Here is a 17,803-nt window from a genome sequence, read left to right as displayed (position 1 = left end):
ACTCTTAATTGAAAAGTAACATTTTAGTTTTCTAAGTTTAATTCTAGGGACAGAGTACAGAACAAGGAACGAAAGGGATTCCTAGAAACTGCATTAGCAGCAAGTCTGTGTTGTTTCATTTAACTTCAGCTTCAGTAGTCAAGTCACAATCTTTGGCCAAGTTCCCTTCTTTCTGTACATTCAAAGAATCTTTATATAGCTAAATGGACCATTAAATCCTTCAAGAGTCATTCAAAGGAAGCACTTCCTCTAAATTCTTTCTCATCGCACAAGGCACATGCATGCACAACAGAAAATGCATTGAAAAGGATGCAAATCCTCATATTCCAGCTCCATGAATCCTTCCATATGCAAAACGGCATCCTCTCCAACCCACAAATGGTTTCGCTGTTATTTTCAATATTAACAACCAATATTTGAAAGCTCTAAGGACAACTGGGGAGAGCATTAGAAAAATCGACAGAAAAAATATATATTTAACATAAAACGGGAAAGGGAAAAAAGATACGGCCAGAATAGAGAAGAGGAATGTGGCCCATTTTTCTCATCAAGGTTTTACATGTCTTTTTCTGTGATGCTGAACTCTTTTCCTGTTTCACCACCACGCTATGTAACAGTTTCTGGGCAGATTCTTTTAGGTCCTCCTGCAGAGGAAAGACATGTATGATCATATTTTAGTTGTTAAAAAGGCCAGTTCTCTGGCAATGGTCACAAATTCAAGCTTCTGCCATTTTACAGAACAAGATGGGGTGCCAGGCAGTGAGGAGACATGCAAGGAAAATCAGCCCCTGACAACAGCCAACCTTCACATGTCTTTTACCATGGTGAGTGTTAAGTGATGCAGACCAAGCTCTCTCCCTGACAGTGACACAGCACAGAGAAAGCTAGCGCACCCTCGGGCCGCTTCCTTTACCTCCCGCTCAAAGAACAGCACACTTGTTTGTATAACACAGCAATGATATGGCATACAGGGCTGCAGAGTAAAGATGTGAGCAGTTCTGTGCTAAATGTTTCATTTCAGTTCTGTTTATTCCCTCTATTTTAGCTCTCTGTAGGAAAATTATTTTCTGTATAAACAAATTCATCAAGTTAACTTATTCAAGGATGGAAATAACTGGTATCACATAACATTTTGCAAAACAAAATTGCCACTGTTGTATTCCAGTGCTTAAAAGCAAACTGCTACGGCAATTCAAATCCAGTACTAACATAACCCAAACCCCCTATTACCTTCATCACTGCATATTCAATTTACATAATTATTCTACTATGCTATTCAGAATTTACATGTAGTTGTATGCACTCTAGTTATCCTTGCTCCAGGGATGCTGTTTCCTTTCTACACTTAGTATAACAACACTACAACGCAACATACTCAATTTATCAGATCAAGAGAAACAATGAGGTTCAACAAAATAATGGTCTGGTTTGTTAATTTACTTAAAACTTCAATTCAACTACCGTATGCTTGGACAGCCATCCCTGTTTGACTGTCAACAACAGGGAAGTTCAGGAATGTCCTTACCACACTTCACTGTAAATCAGCAGTGGCCCTATAAGTGATCAAGTAACCAGGGCCAACAGAGGTGCCACCAACACTCTTTATGCCCCGCTCCCCAGTGTAGCATCCTAAGTCTTTGGGCCACACTGCAGCAGCTCCCGTTTAACCTGTAAATCCATAGGCTCATCAGATGTGTTCCATCCAATTATTTTCACACCACTTAGGGTAAAATAACTGTTGCCTAGAGCAGGCATTGACTGAGACTATTAGTCAAAAGCGGCAAGAGTGGGGAAGGTATTAGACACTTTTTCAGAGAAAATACACCCTTTTCTTCCTACCAAAAGCTTGTGGTTCTAGTGCAAAGCCAATACTCAGATTCATCAATGCCAAGCACTTACTCTGCACAGACTCTTGATTCATACTTCAGAGTGGATAGCAAGCCTATGAGGCTTGCACTGAACATTTCTCTAGTGGATAAACACAGGGTCTATATCAGCACCAAGAAGACATGGCATGCCTGGGACTAACTACATTTGGTGCTCCAACTTTCAAACAGTTTCTTACAGTTGTTGGGAAAATGTTAACAAATTTCATTGTTAAATACAGCATTTTAATATCTGCCCCAAAAGACTCTACAAGAGGTAAGGGTATGTATGCTAAGTAAGTTTTTAAACAAAGAGCCAGTCTGATGTTGATTCAGAACTTGAAAGGATATACTTGGAAATTCGTAACAATATCCAATACAGAGCGTTATTTTCTTTTTTTAATCCATTTTTACCATTAGGTGATAAATTTAAAAATTAAGATGAAAACTGGAATCAGATATATAACTTGATGCTAAGATTAATACTGATGATGTATTTCCTGAGCTCCAAAAATGGAACAGACTCCTATGTTTTAAGTTAAAGAACACAGACTCCTATGTTTTAAGTTAAAGAAAAAAGATTATATTCTTTTTAAGATTTTTGCTTCGATTTCTTTCTCCTTGGGAGAAATAGGCTTATGCTTTCTCCTACCAAAAGCATAATACTTAGATTTAATTACTTATTTTTTAAACTACCTCACAAAGTCAAACTAAAATTTTACCCATGTCTTTCTTCCTCACCCTTATATCCCTAACGCTTAAAACAGTATGTGCAAATAATAAGCACTTAATATTTCTTAAATAAAAACAGATTTTATAATGTGTTAAGTTTAAAAACATGTTCACAAAGAGGGAAAAAAAAGTGATGGTTTTCAATTAGGAGACCACACACTGAGGCATCAAAGAAAATTCACGAGTAAATGCAAATATTAAGTTATCTGTAAGATTGAGCTACTGAATGTAATTCAGTTACTTTGGCACCATAAAAGGTATTGAGGGCAAAATTTCCTAAATGGCTATGATTCAAACTTTTAAAACATCAAATAATAATGTATTTGGAGTTGTTTAGATTATTTTTAGCAGGAAGTTGCAAGTCCAAGTTTGTCCTTTCACTTCAAGGCAACATCTTTTTAGCCACAAAATTAATCTCCTCTGTTTGTGTACTTGGGCATGCACACACAGAGCAGCAATCTCAAAAAGTTCACAGGACATGCAGAATTGACTGGTGCATGCACAGGTGTGTGTTTACATGTGCACATGAGGGTATGGGGTGGGCGTGTTTTCTAATGGAGTTTGCAAACAGATTCAGATTAACCAAGGCTGACCATAGTTCCATCTGGAAACTATATTTTCTAACATGAGCCACATTTTGAAAAATAGATTCAGATGTCTGGAACTGGTTCAGAACAGTTGTAAGAAACATTCACTACAAATGAAAAAAATTAGTCTTCAATGTCTTCTCCTCTCAGCTTTTCTTACTGAATAAATATGCTTTTTGGGGGAGCGGTCAGAGAACTGATGGGGGGAGTATGGAGTGAAAGAGGGTCTTCTCTAGAACCTAAAATTCATGCTACTCTTGAATTCGTATCCCATGGACAAGTACTATTTGATTTCTCTTGCGCTGCTCACTAGGATTTCAACCCTGCTCCTGGAAGGCTTACTCTGCCAAGTAGAGAGAATTAACAATCCTAGTTCAACTTCTGGGAAGAAGGGCTGAAACGCTTAGTGAAATATAGTGACCTTTCTTCTATAATCCTTCCTATCCAGTTTTATATCATCACTGAAAATGAGGTTGCTAGTCTATTCTTACAAATAATTATACTGCTAACTTCATTCCATTTGCTAAATAAGTTTTCACAAAAATATAAAAAATTGATTTTTAATTTGTATCTAGTAAGATCTGTAAATCAACAGTACACAACAATACGTCCTAACTTTCAGAATGCATAAAAGTCTTAGCTTTTTAGTTTGGGTATTAGGGAAAGACGCTCAATGATGACAAAAATCATTGTGTCCCCTCCCACCCCTCATTTCATAGGCTGTAACTATTTGGCGCTAATTGCTGTACTCTCAATGTTTTGCAATTGTTGTTTCTGCCCACAGCCTACCTTGACTTTTTGCTGGATTTGGGTTTTGGCGTGGCAGTTTTTGCTTTCTTTTCCTTTGGCTCTTTGGGAATCTTAGGGGCTTTCGGGGTCTTGGGTTCCTTGGGCTCTTTTTTCTCCTTGGGTTCTTTCGGTTCCTTCGGATCTTTTTTTGCCTTTGACCTTTTCTTTTTCTTTTTTTCTTCTTGGGACCCATCCAGTGAGTTCCTATTTAGTTCTTGGTTATCTACCCCACCAGGGAAGTCATCTTTACCAAAACCTTTACTGGGATCCTCTGCTACAATGTGGTTGTTTTTCTTTTTCTTCTTCTTTTGTTGTGGCTGCTGTTCTATTGATGGCAGGTAATCATCACTCTTCACTAGCTGAGCATTCGGTCCACTAACCTGAGTCATATCCGGCACTGGTTTCTCTAGAAAGGGCTCCGACGGCGAATGCTAAGAGACACAAATAGCAATTGAAATTAGTTTATCATTCTTCACAGTAAAGAAAAGAACTGAAAGTTAGTGGCTGATGTTTCTGAAACTTATTCTATACTTAAGTAGAAAATATTTTTCCAACTATACAGTTGTAGAATCTATCATCTTCTCACATCCAAAAAAAAAATATGTTTCTTTAAGAGACAATCTTTTAAGTAAGAAAGTTTTAAAATAGCACTTTAGTTAATACAGTAAAAAAATCAGTTCGGGAAGTAAAAATTAATCCAACTTAAGACACTGTCCGTTTTTTAAACAGCCTACATGAAAATAGTGAATGGTAAAACAGCAGCAAAACTAAGCCACAAAGAATACATCTAAGTTGAGTTCTAGCCCCATGTGGGAATGGGAACTCAAATTAAAGGTATATAATTTAGCCATTTTTAAAATGAGCAAGTATACTGAACATTTCAAGATATTCTAGTACTGTGAAAGTCTGAAATAAAAGTGTAAACATAATATAAATCTTACACAAGTCATTTCTGGTTTAAACAACATTAAAATATCAAATTAAAACCACATACCCAAACTTGATGATTTTGGGTTGGTGAAATTTCTTGCATTGACATGAAAGGTGGAACATGTTTTTCTTAACCTCTTTAAGCTTTGTATTTCAAAATTTCACCAAGGGAGAGATAACCAAAATAAATTAATGTGACATGCCTTTGGGAGGTTCTTGACATCCACTAGGGATACACCCAGACACTATCTTAAATAGAGTTGAAAACTAACCACATTTAGGATGGGATTCTTAGTGGTCAGCCAAGATCGGAGGAAGTGACTCCTGCACACAACAGCCTCCCTCATAGCTCACCATCCAAACCAGAGCAGGGCTGCCTGGATTATCATCTATACCATAAATTATGACATCTAACGAACATTTACATTTCAACAAAATTCTTGAAAATATTAAATCTACATATGTCTCTCATTTCCTGCCTTTTTCATATGCTGCTTCTGGCATGCAACACTAATTGTAATATAAACGATCTACTATGTGCCAGGCATATATGCTTTATGCCGTGGTACCATTCAATCCTCACACCAGCCCTAAGCGTTAGGTGATTCTTCTGATTTTATAGTTGAAGACACTGCCACTCTAAGATGAAGTAATTTGCCCGAGGAGGTACAGATGTTAAGTGACAGAACTGAGACTGACATCAGAGCCAACAGTTCCAGAGTCCTCACTCCTCAGCACATGACCTACAGAAGAGGAGCAGGCAGGTGAGCCCAGGCCCGCATCTCCAGAGCCTTGTGACTACTGTACACGCCAAGGCTTACTACGAGAAAAGGAGGAAGGTTAGAATTAAACATTAAAGTATAGGTACTGTAAATTCAATTCCAATACATCTAATATTTATTGAGCAGCTATTTGATGCCATGCATCAAGCTACGTTATGTTTGCTAGATGTGTTAATTCCCCTGAATCTCACAACAAAAAAGTGATAATTTACCCCCATCTTTCAGAAAGGAAAAGTCCAAGAAGGTGATGTGGCCACCCCAGGTCATACAGTTAGTGACAGAGCTAAGATTTGAATCTAGTTTCCTAACTCTAGTACTTTCTGATTCTGTCCACCTCTTCCTAACATCTTCTACACAGCATCTTTCTGGGAAAGGCTCACAGGTTTCACTCAATTGCCCTGGTGTAAGAGAAAGAGCCCAGAACTCTGAGTTAAGAGATTAAAATTCAAGTACAGGCCCTACCATCAGCTATATCATCTGAGAAAAAATCACTTCGCCTATCTGGAGTTAGTTTCTTTTTCTGCAAAATGACGGTTTGGGGTTAGGTGATTGATAGGTGATTTTCCAAGTTTCTTCTAAAATCTGGTGGCATTAAAAAATCTTAAAGTACTTATTGCCCTTTCCTGGTCACAGCTAAGGGAGAATGAGGCTGAAAAAAGAGTAACGATACGTAGGAAACACAGAGGCAAGGTCAAAGTTTGAAGAAGAATACACAGATGTAGATCTACATGAGCAGATTTCCATGCAGGGATAACACAGCTAACTAAACACTGCCAAAGTTACCCCCTGCCCCTCTATCCTTTCCTCACAAACACTCTTACACATCAACAGAGGCACTGTCCAAATTATCATTACCTAAGTATCAAGGGGACTTGATTTAACTGTTTTATATTTAGTTTGCATAAGTCAAGTTAGTTTGTACATATTATTTCCTAATGTAATTAGAAAGGAAAAAGCCCTATATTTTTTGCACAGGACACAGAGATCAAACTTATTTGGGACAAGCTATTTTTCAGGAAATGAAAGAAAAAGTTGTTCCTGGAAAGAGAGGAAAAGAGGAAAGTCTAAACAATGATTAAAACTTAGAATGGAGAAATAATACCAGGTATGTTTACCTTTCTTTAATCTGCATGGCATTCGCTCCAGTAATGGAACACCAGCTTCTAATGAGAGATTTCCCGGTACACAGTAATGAATTAGAAAAAGCATAAAACACGTAACACAAAAAGATTTAAAGTTTATCTACACACTTTAGCATACAAATCATGTTAGATGCTCCTTTTAGTAATAAATGAAGCCATAAATTAATAACTCAGTAAAAAATTTAATCTTGCATAAGGAGGAAAAAAGTGAAGATCAAATACAAAAAAAGTATTAATTCTATTTGATATGCAGCAGAATTATGTTTTGGTACTATCTGAAATAGGGTGAAAAAGGTGCTCAGAAATATTATAGTGTTTACCAGACCCACATCTCCTTAAATCTTTTAGAGAAAAGCTGTTTTTGTAAACATTTAACAAAGAACAGATGGCCTGCCTTAATCATGTGGGGAAAAAAACCTGGAGCTCCCAGTAATACCCTGACAAAGTCTCTCAGGCCCAGCCATGTCCCCCCCTCCACCCCCCACCCCACCAGATGCATGGTACAGTCTTCTCTAATGCTATTTAATTTTACAGCAGACATTTTCCCATCAATTCCCACTGCCTGACAGGTAATCAATGCCATTAACATCTGATATTACCATGTAGGGCATTCCTAAAACCTCTCATTTATTAGAGCAAACATGGAGAATGTTAGATACCGAAGGTATTTTTAAATAACATCCTGTCAAACTTTCTGCTTGACATATATTCTACTATAATTCCATATGCCATTTGGAACATTATGGAATATATAAAGACTGCCATGAACTTTTGGAACTTAAACAGCATAACTGATACTTAAACTATAAATAAAAACGATCTAAGGTGAGTGTGTTTTGTTGAAAAAATTACCATAAGCTAAAGACAATTATTCGTTTCTTTAACTCCATTGTTCACAACATATAAATTAGAAAAGACATACAACTAAATTATCGTATATAAAACAGCAGAATGGACAAGATGCAAATTTAACCAAAGGAGATCCAGTGGGGGAAGTGAGGGCAATCCCTCTGCTTCTTTCAAGCAAATCCAACCCAAAATGATAGGAGAATCATCAAAGAAAATGAAAAGATATGTAAAAAAGCAACTTTTTATTTATCTCAGTGTGATTTCTTCCACAATTCATCAGTATTTTCTGGCTTAAAAAGCTATCTAATTTTATCATGTTTTGCCTTAATTATACTGCTGAAGCCTCAGCCTGTTAGCAATTTTGAGTATAGCATGAGCAAGTGATGCAATGTTAACAGTGTGTGCCATGCTTTCAACATGTATGATCTCTGCAAACCAACATTTTGTAATCCAGGGCACCCAAGGATAAACATTTTATTTACAGACAAATGTATTTATTTACATGTGTATTTACATACAAACAAGTCTAAAATCAAAACAATGCTCTATAGAAAAAGAAAAGACGGTACCAAGGGACCAGAATAACATGGTACTTATGAAAACAAAAGCCTCCCCACAAATTAAGCTAAAGGGAGGCAATGAGGAGGAGGCACTTGTGCTCTCAGAGAAAATAAGATTCTGGTGAAGAAGAGGCAGGCCAATTAAGTCCCAAGAAGCACAAATACAAGCTTTAAGAACACTAAACTATTGCTTAAATGGCTCATGAAAATACAAATATCAAGTAGTCATTTAAGATTGAAACGTACTATTTGGTATCTTAAAAATGGCTTTGGAGACACATTTTTATTACAAACATTCTTAATTTTTATTTTTTCCAGTATTCCCCAGGTTCTTGACCCTTCTACACTCTTCAAAAAAGGAATTCTGGTATGAAAACTGACACTTGATCTTCAGCCAGAAGAGTGTGCAATGATTCAAAAGAACATTTAGCAAAGTTTTTCAGCAAGTCCTACTGAGATTGTAACAATGACACTGATAAAAAAGAAGATGCATTTGGTATCTAGTACCCAATTCATGTATTTATTCAACAAATATTTGAGGCTCAACAGTAAACAAGGCAGCCATAGTACCTGCTGGGAAAGACTACAGAGCACCTAACCCAGGCTGAGACCAGGGAGGCTTTCTACAAACTGTCCCAGGCTAAGAGACAGGGGGAGGCAAAGGAACCAGCTTGAACAACAAATCCTGCCTAAGACTGGGTGACTGCAGACATGCAAAGGCTTCACAAGCAAGCTTTTAAAATCTGCTTTGTAAGGGAGGAGATCAAGATGAGCGGATAGCAGTTTGAATGGTCAATTGGGATAATAAACTTTAATTATTTGATATAAAATAAAAAGCACAAAAATATTCTTAAGAGGATCAAGGACTGAATTATTTTCTGTATCAAAATCAGTATCAATGATACTCAGGGCCCTGAGTTCAAGTCTTTTTATATGCCAGTTAGTTTTATTCAGCTCATTCTTAACACTTTCCAGGAAAACATATTTATATTGAATAACTATATGAATTAATTGAGAAGGCAAAGAGTACAGAACAAGTTAAGTATATTCAAATGTGTCACATAAAAACAGGTCTCAGGTAACATGAATTTAAAGAATTCTGTGACAGGCTAAGCGTGGTGGCTCATGCCTGTAATCCTAGCACTTTGGGAGGCCGAGGCAGGCAGATTACCTGAGGTCAGGAGTTGGAGACCAGCCCGGCCAACATAGTGAAACCCCATCTGTACTAAAAATACAAAAAATTAGCCGGGCATGGTGGTATGCACCTGTAATCCCAGTTACTTGGGAGGCCGAGGCAGGAGAATTGCTTGAACCCGGGAGGTGGAGGTTGCAGCAAGCTGAGATCACACCACTGCACACTAGCCTAGGCAACAGAGCAAGACTCCATTTCAAAAAAAAAGAATTCTGTGCTAACCAAAATTCAGTTTTCTTCACTGCAGGACTTTCCAAGCCCTTAATTACTGGGAAAAGGGGCATTGGAGACAGTACAGAGAGTGTTCTACGGGTGTTTAGCCATGGCTTCCCTTCTTTCCATGAATATTTTAAATGTCCATCAAAATATCCTTTTGATTATACTGATGTAGCGATAGTATGACAAATTCATCACCTTTTCTAGCACAGGGGTACGTAAGTATGTGTATCTGTCCATCTTTCTTTCTCAAAACATTGATTATCAAATGTTTTAAAAGATAGCATATTACACTATGCACAAATATAACTTTATATAAAATGCACTGAAACAGCTCGCTGAATTGGCTGTTTATTTTATTCTCAAGTCACTGGTAGGAATAAACTAGTATAATCATATAAGAATGACTTGTATAATTTCTGTTACACACACAGTCAAAATAATTACAAACTTAAATAAAATGAATTTTGATATAGCATAATGAAATAATTTATCTTAGCATGTACCTCAGAATCATTAAATTTTATAAATAAAAATTTTAAGTTACTGTTGAAATATTTAGTTGAAAAATTATCTGAAGGCATTTTTGAACCTTTGGCTTTCTGCTTGTGTTTTAAAGCTGTCCTTAGAATAGATTAACCATACGAACAAAATCTTAAATGGCTAGAAATTAACATGAGCCACCTTTATGGCATCTAAATTATAAACACATTCTGAATTAGTAGCATCCAAAACAATGGAAATAATGAACCAAGCAGTAATGTTGAAAAGTTTCACATCAGAAACAGAATACCAAGCATGTTCTCCATATTTAGGAGTGGAGTGATACCACAGGAACTGTCCAACAGCATTTATAATGTGTAAAACACTACTCTGTGGTGTTTCTATAGTCCGATTGACTGGGATAACATAAGCAGTGAACTCTGACAATGCTAAACCCTTTTCTAAACATCTGAGAAATTCTAACTGAAACAAGGCTCCCCCCAAGTGGAGGAGAACAGGGCGTTTGCCCTCAGCTCCTTCACTCTCTGCCATATCCACCACTGCCCTTCCAGCCGTCTCCCCTTTCCTGTCTCTCTGTTCTCCACCAACATGATTCTGACCAGTTGTCCACCCTTGCCTGGTGCTGCCCTGCAGGTCCAGGGGTACCAATGGGCAAAGGTCAGCTCTGCAAGCACAGAGCCATGCTGCTGGGCCAGCAAGGTTGCCCCAGCCTGGCCCTCCTAGGGCAATGGGAAGAGGGTGCTGAGCAGAGAGACAGCACCAAGGTACCAGTCCTAAAGCCATCCTGCAACACTGTACTGAATGACGTTTCCTTTAATCATCTGTTGTATAGTTACATGCGGCATGTGCTCTGCTAAGCATTTTACATACCTCTTGTCTTCAGTTTCCTGTAATAACCCTATGAGGCTGGTGAGGTGAGTTATATTGTTGCTGCTTTATAAATGATGGAATTGAAACCTTAAGATTAATTTACCCAAAGTTACACAGCTAGAAAATGGCAAAACTGGAATCCTAACACAGGAGCTACTGCTACAAAATCCACATACTTTACCAAGCCTCTTGTGAGAAGGTCCTGGTATGTGACCAGGACCCCCAACAGTGGTGTCCTCAGCCAAAGGGGGTGGCTGTGGAGTTCTCCAACCCTAGTTGTAGCCGCAGCACAAGCCTAGGGAGCAGACTGCTGTCCTTCTCCAAAACCGTAAAGGCCTTACTTCTATTTAAGATCCTAACCCTAATCTGCAGGTTAAGATGGCTACAAAATTTAACACAAATTTGAAGTTTTTGCCTTCAAAGGGTCGGAGAAGAACTCTAGTTCCAAACTAAAGCTGTAGAGAATCACTAACCTTTTACTCAAAGATAACGATGTAGGTGAGAACTGGTATTCTTACTGTGTTTTGCAGCCAACAAACCTTATCCACTATGATTCTCAAAATCACTCCACTGGCATAATTCAATGCAATCAATATTGAGGCCTACTTTGTTCCAGGGACTGAACCAATTCCTCAAGTACCACAAAAAAAAATAAGCCCGCTCCTTGCCCTGCCTTGAAAACTCTCCCCACCCCAAATCACCATCTACTATATTTCAAAGACTGTAACGCAGCCAGTTCTTTTCTCCATCTTTGTCACAGATTCATTGCTACTTCTTAGGAAAAGTACCAGATGAAGTCACAGGCTTGCATTTAGGGGCCATATAGTTGAAACAGCCTGTTTATCTATACACACACCCCTAGGGCACAGAGTTGAGCTAATGCTAAATTGAACATGCTTTTGATGTGTCTCTGTTGCTTCATAAATGCTTGCAAAAATTAGCTTGTTTATACGAGACTTGAATGATGTTTTTACATGTGCTAGCCTTCTAAAAAGGGTATGCCAGTATTTAGACTGTGTTTCTGATCTTACATCTCCTATTCCTGGAGTAATTTTGAGGGAAAAAAGAGGGCCAACAGAACCATCACTTCTCTGGGCAGGGAAGAAACAAAAACCACCACAAGTGCAACACAATGCGAAGTTTACTGCAGTTAAGAGTGAGTAACTTCCTACATCTCCCAGGCCACAAGCAGAGGGATAGCCCCCTGAGGCAGCAGGCCTGCCCACCTATTCTCTCTGCTGAACATTTTATATACCTCTTCTCTTGGATTCATATAATAACCCTATGAGGTTGGTGAGGTGGGTGATATTGTTGTTGCTTTATAAATGATCGAATGGAAATGACAGAACAAGAGCAATAACTCAAGAAAAGGCAGGGTCTCCAATGTGAACATCATGGTGCCTCTGACTAATCACAAGCAAACCAAAATATGAGCCCATTAGAGGAATCTGAGACACAGTCATACTTTCACCCTCTTGTTCTAAATTTCTGAGCTCCTTAGGGCAGTAAATCAGCAAATGTTCTTCTACTGGACATTATTTTCTAGAAGTAAAAATGGCAAATATAGTATGTTCATGGGCCTTAACAAAGTAAATTTCATTCTCTCCCTTCTCTCTTTTCTTCACCACCTTGCATAAATTGCCCTTCCCTTAGTGGGCTCACCTTAGTAACTATACATGAATGAGAACTATACATGAATATAGAATTGGTTCTACAGAACCAATTTCAGTCTCAAGGCATCTGTCTTGTTTATTTCAAGTTAGCCCTAAGGTCCATAGTGTTCTCAAAGAGGTGTCTGGAAGTTTGAATTTGGCAGTGGACACCCATACCTGAAGCTACCCAGCTTACTAAGGATCAAACTCGGCAAAACAAAAGACAACAACAATGCTTCCTGGCTGGTCAAAATGCTTTGCAGTTTTAATCTTTAAACTGGAAAGAAGAAATGCAGAGTTTGGTTCTGGAAAAGCAATTTTTACCAAATTTGCATTTAAGTTTCTACTACCTTAAAAGGGTCAATATTAAAAGTAACTTACTATGCTGTTCTTAAGAATTTTAAAAGTCAAACTTCAAAGACTATTGAAGGTGTGTCTGCAACACTGAACAATCCCAGGGGTTTGTGCAGAATTGGGAACAGAACAATTTTTGAAGGGGAAAAAAATCAATTTACAAGTAGCACAGTGATAAAGTTAATTTACACACTCTAGGCAAGTTCTCCAGGATTCAAAGACTGAGAGTCTAGCAAATTTAGTTTTCAATAATTGCTTAATGACAGACTACTCTTGTCCTATAAAAACTCACGTACATCTTGTGGGGAGGCAGAATTCCAAGATGGCCCCATTATCTCTATCTTCTGAGTGTGGAGGGACCTGTGACCCTCAAGCCAACAGAATACAGTGAAGGTAAAAGGATTTCACATGTGTGATCAAGATTTCCAAATCAATTGGTTTGGAGTTACTTAAATGGCAATTATTCTGGCTAGGTCTGACTGGGGGATGCTTTTAAAGAGGGTGGAGACCCTTCTTGAGGGTGGGAACTCTACATTGCTGGGGAACCCAACATGGTGCAGAACTTCAGGAGCTGAAGGTGGCCCCAGGCAACAGCCAGCAGTTACTGAAGTCCCCTGTCCAAGTCATATAGCACAGGAAATGAATCCTGTGGGCAACCTGAATGAACCTGAATGTGGATTCCTCACTAGTCAAGACTCCAGATGAGAACACAGTCCTAATGCCTTCTGACTGCAGTCTTGTGAGGCGTGAGCAGAGGACCCAGCTAAACCATGCCCAAACTCTGATCTATGGAAACAGAGAGAGGAAACAGATATTGTTTTAAGCCATAAAGTTTGTGGTACAGAGTGAGTATCCCTAATCCAAAAATCTGAAATCCAAATGCTCCGAAATCTGAAACTTTCTGAGTACTGAAATACCACTCAAAGGATATGCTCAATGGAGCATTTTGAATTTCAGATATTCCAATTAGGGATGATCAACAAATAAACATAATGCAAATATTCCAAAATCTGAAACAAATCTGAAATCCAAAACACTTCTCAATCCAAGCATTTTGAATGAGATAGTCAACCTGTAAAGTGTCACATAACAATAAATAACTAATGTATACTGTAAAATCTTTTGCAACTCTCATCTGAAATTGTTTTTCTTCGTAGGATTGCCCTTTCCTAGTGAGATATTTATCCTTTCACATAAAGACAGCACAGCAGGACTTCCTTTATTAAGCCTTTGTAAAGAGGCCACTGCTGTGATATCACTGAGCACCCTGTGCCCAGCACTGTTCCAGACAACCAATGAAGTCATCACCATTTTACAGATGGGGAAATGAAGGCATTCAAAGAGGTTAAGAAATTTGTTGCACATCACAAAAAGCTGGTTATAAGAAGAATCAAGATTCAAACCAGGCAACCTCTGGCAAAGCCCACATTCTCAACCATTATGCCTCATTTCAGATACCTAACTACCTAATGGCTGTAGCTCATACAATTCTGCTGAAGTTTCTCCAAAGAAGTGGAAGATGTAATGGCAAAGAGAACTGGGTGTAAGATAACAGCTGGGCAGAGGTAGGACCCGTTCAGACAGGAAGAGTCCAGGTGAGATAAAGGGAGTGCCTATGATAAGCAAAAAAAGCTAGAGTCTAACAAGTTAGATAGTTAACTACCACGTAAATCATCACAGGGAGATTAAAAAAGAAAACAAACAAACAAACAAACAAAAAATCTCTTCATTTTCAAGCAAAAAACTCTAAGCAGCCATGTTATAAGCAATATTAAAGGTTCTTGATACTTACTTGGAAAGAAAGTTTGATACATATTACACTCAGTTTAACACTTAGAGGGGACTGTGTCCCCATGACTCCTTCCAGCTGGAACTACGCACAAAACAGAAGACACCAAAGCAATTAAGTGTTTTATAAACACTGCTGAGGGGTCAAAAAGAGGGAGGTTCATTCACTAACTAATAACGCAATAATAAACAAACAGCAGTGTTGTGCAACTGAGAAAATTATTATAATTGAATCTACACAGCTGGGCAAGAATAGAAGCCTGGTTATGTGTATCAGCTCACAAATGTTTTGTGTGGGTAGGTTTTAGTTTTAGAATTGTTCAGATTTGAGACCCTTTTACAGTCAGATTTTCTCTCTTATCTGAATACAATCCCGCAATTACAACTGCAGAACAGAATAACTTAAAAAACTGTCCCACCAATTATTTGCTAATTTATTTTCACAACAGAGAAAGCAATGTGTATGTACACAGTGGTTAGGCAGTTAAGCTGTCCTGAGATGTACTCGTTTTAGAACTCTTCTAGAGTCACTGCACCTTGTTTGCGTAGCACAATATGAATAATGAATGGCTGCGACATGCTCAAATACTGGAAGGAAAAGCCTAGAATGAACTAGCTTTTCACATCTTAACATTTAGTTTCCAGTGTGTTCTTGGAGTTTCCTTCACACTTTGATATTTTCCCCTTTGCAGGGCTTTATTTTTGTCTATAAGTATACACCAAAATATAGCCAGAGAAACATCTCCAATTACCACACTTAAACAGATGTGTCGAATAGGGACAGAAGAGTGATTCAAGTATTTCCTTGAATCACTGAAGTCACAGTATTAGAATCACAGAAACACTATTCTCTTTCAAGAAAGAGATTAGTAAAAATCTACCATCGTTCCATCAATTAAATGTAGTTAAAAGGCAAACCAAAACAAAATAAGCTTTATCTTGGAAGACATTCTAGTTAGATATTGCCCTTATTACTACATGGAATTTTTTTCTTAATTAAATGACTAAATCTGAACAAATTTGTGATCTATGTCATATCCCCATCTGCATAAAACCTAACTAACTTCAAACTCAAATGGCTGATTAGCTAACTATAAGGGCAGAGGTACACATGTATCTTCAATAGGCACACATTTTACATCAATGATATCTATTTTTATGAGATGAAAGTACTAAAGCTTTAATGGTGGCAATTAAAACAGCCAAGAGTTTGAGTAGCTCGATGGCTGAGTCACAGACCTTTTACCTATAATGGGATCCATTATATCCCTGAACCCAGTTTGAGGGAGTAAAAGAGGAACACTTTTTAAAATATGGTTATAAAACAGCAGTACCCTCTGAACTGAGCTGTTTCAGTTTAAACGGCTGTGTGATTTAGCCTGGCCTCAGCGTCAACAACTATTCGGCAGCCTTAGTTAGAGTTCTTAAACACGTGTTTATTTGGAAATACCTGAACGCTTTGAAAAATACTACAGAGATGCTATTACAAAAGGATTTGTATTTGAGGTTTGCTTCTATTTCAACTTGTTTATATCAAAGAATCATCCCTACTTTGAAAACATATTACTTTAGATGACTTATGACAGAATATCTTCATTTCAGCCTAAAATACAAATACTTAATGTTCTGATATTCTCACTTAAAATACAATACAATTTGGGGTGATGAATAAGAATGCAATTAGTCACATAAGATGGGATGTTTTAGCAGTATTTATGTATGAATTATGGCAAACAAAGGAGTGCAGGTTTTTTTTTTTTCATGGTAGCTTAACATTATTGTTCAAAATTATTTGAATAAGCTCTGTAGTACCAAAATGTAATAGTGGTCTGATATCTAGTCCAGTGCTGACCAAGAACCTAAAGATTTTCTCTTCAGTTTCTACTACAGCAAATTCAGAAAAGTAAATAGCAATTACTTGGGGAGCAATCTCACAGGTTTTTGAATCTATCACCATCCCCACCATCCCCAGGGACAGCTGGCAAACAGGAAACAACATGCAGAATGAATTTATCTCAATGAGGAAGGACCAAACTAATACAAGCTGGAGGACAGGGTCAGAGCAGCGCTGGCCCAGATGGCCCTAACACTGGACGGCCCATGGTATTGCAGGGTGGCAGCCACCCCATCCAAGTACACCAGCCACTGCATGTGAGTGGCTCCTTTTAGAGAAGTTGTTAGAAGGAAGGATAGTAAAACTTGAAGGATTTAATATTAGGTTTGGTTTCTGACCATAATAAACAAATGGGAAAACAACTCAAGATGCCTCAACTTCCTCGTCTAGAATGGAAGTGGATGAACTGATCTCTATGAAGTCTCTTCTAATTCTCAGACCATCTGGGGGTCTCTGCTCTGGTCCTGCTTCAATGATAACCATCTCCACGCTTCAAAAATGAAAATGAAGTAAGGAATGAAGTATTTGTAAGAGGGGGTGGGGGAAGTAAAAATGATTTCAGAGGGGAGTATTAAGGAAGTTTCTCAGATACACACAGAAAAATAAAATTGATTTGAAAAACTATGAAACGCCAGAAAAAAAAAATATACTAGAATTACAAATCTAAACCAAACCTTCAAATACAATTTACTTTTCCCATATAAAAACTTTCAGAACAACATTCCTATAATACACCATCTCATTTCAGATACCTAACTAACATCTGTGAGGTTTGCTCACAGTAACTTTAGTCTAATGTTGAATACATGTCATAAAATAATAATTATTAGACAGTTCACCATGCACAGAATAATTATGCTTAAGTATAAAAACTTCATTCATGTTTGTGAACCTCTGAAGTCCTAGATCCACAGCAAATAAACCACAAAGAGAGAGGGGAGAAGAAAGGGAAAGCAGAAAGGACAACAACCAGCAGTCACTCAGAGTCCCAGCACCGTGAGGAGTCCCACACAGAGCTGCTGGGCAGGGGGACAGCATTGACTTCAGGCAGTTAAGGGCAGGAAGCCTCTGGGGACCCAAATTCTTCCCAGCACAGC

At 38.0% G+C, this 17,803-nt stretch overlaps 1 protein-coding gene across 7 annotated transcripts in view; it reads right to left on the bottom strand.

Annotated features, from left to right (window-relative positions):
* Nucleotides 1–17,803, bottom strand: part of CHD7 (chromodomain helicase DNA binding protein 7) — a 193,372-nt gene that overhangs the window by 81,569 nt on the left and 94,000 nt on the right. For all 7 annotated transcript variants that reach the window (XM_038000468.2, XM_073018108.1, XM_073018107.1 and 4 more), the window contains one exon: nucleotides 3,974–4,404. In XM_038000468.2, the coding sequence (XP_037856396.1) occupies nucleotides 3,974–4,404 (431 nt within the window). The remainder of the gene's footprint in view (nucleotides 1–3,973; nucleotides 4,405–17,803) is intronic.

The sequence above is a fragment of the Chlorocebus sabaeus genome, chromosome 8, assembly GCF_047675955.1.
Source record: "Chlorocebus sabaeus isolate Y175 chromosome 8, mChlSab1.0.hap1, whole genome shotgun sequence".
Lineage (NCBI taxonomy): Eukaryota > Metazoa > Chordata > Mammalia > Primates > Cercopithecidae > Chlorocebus > Chlorocebus sabaeus.
The sequence above is the reverse complement of the archived record's forward strand: the minus strand, read 5'-3'. Positions and strand labels throughout refer to the sequence as shown.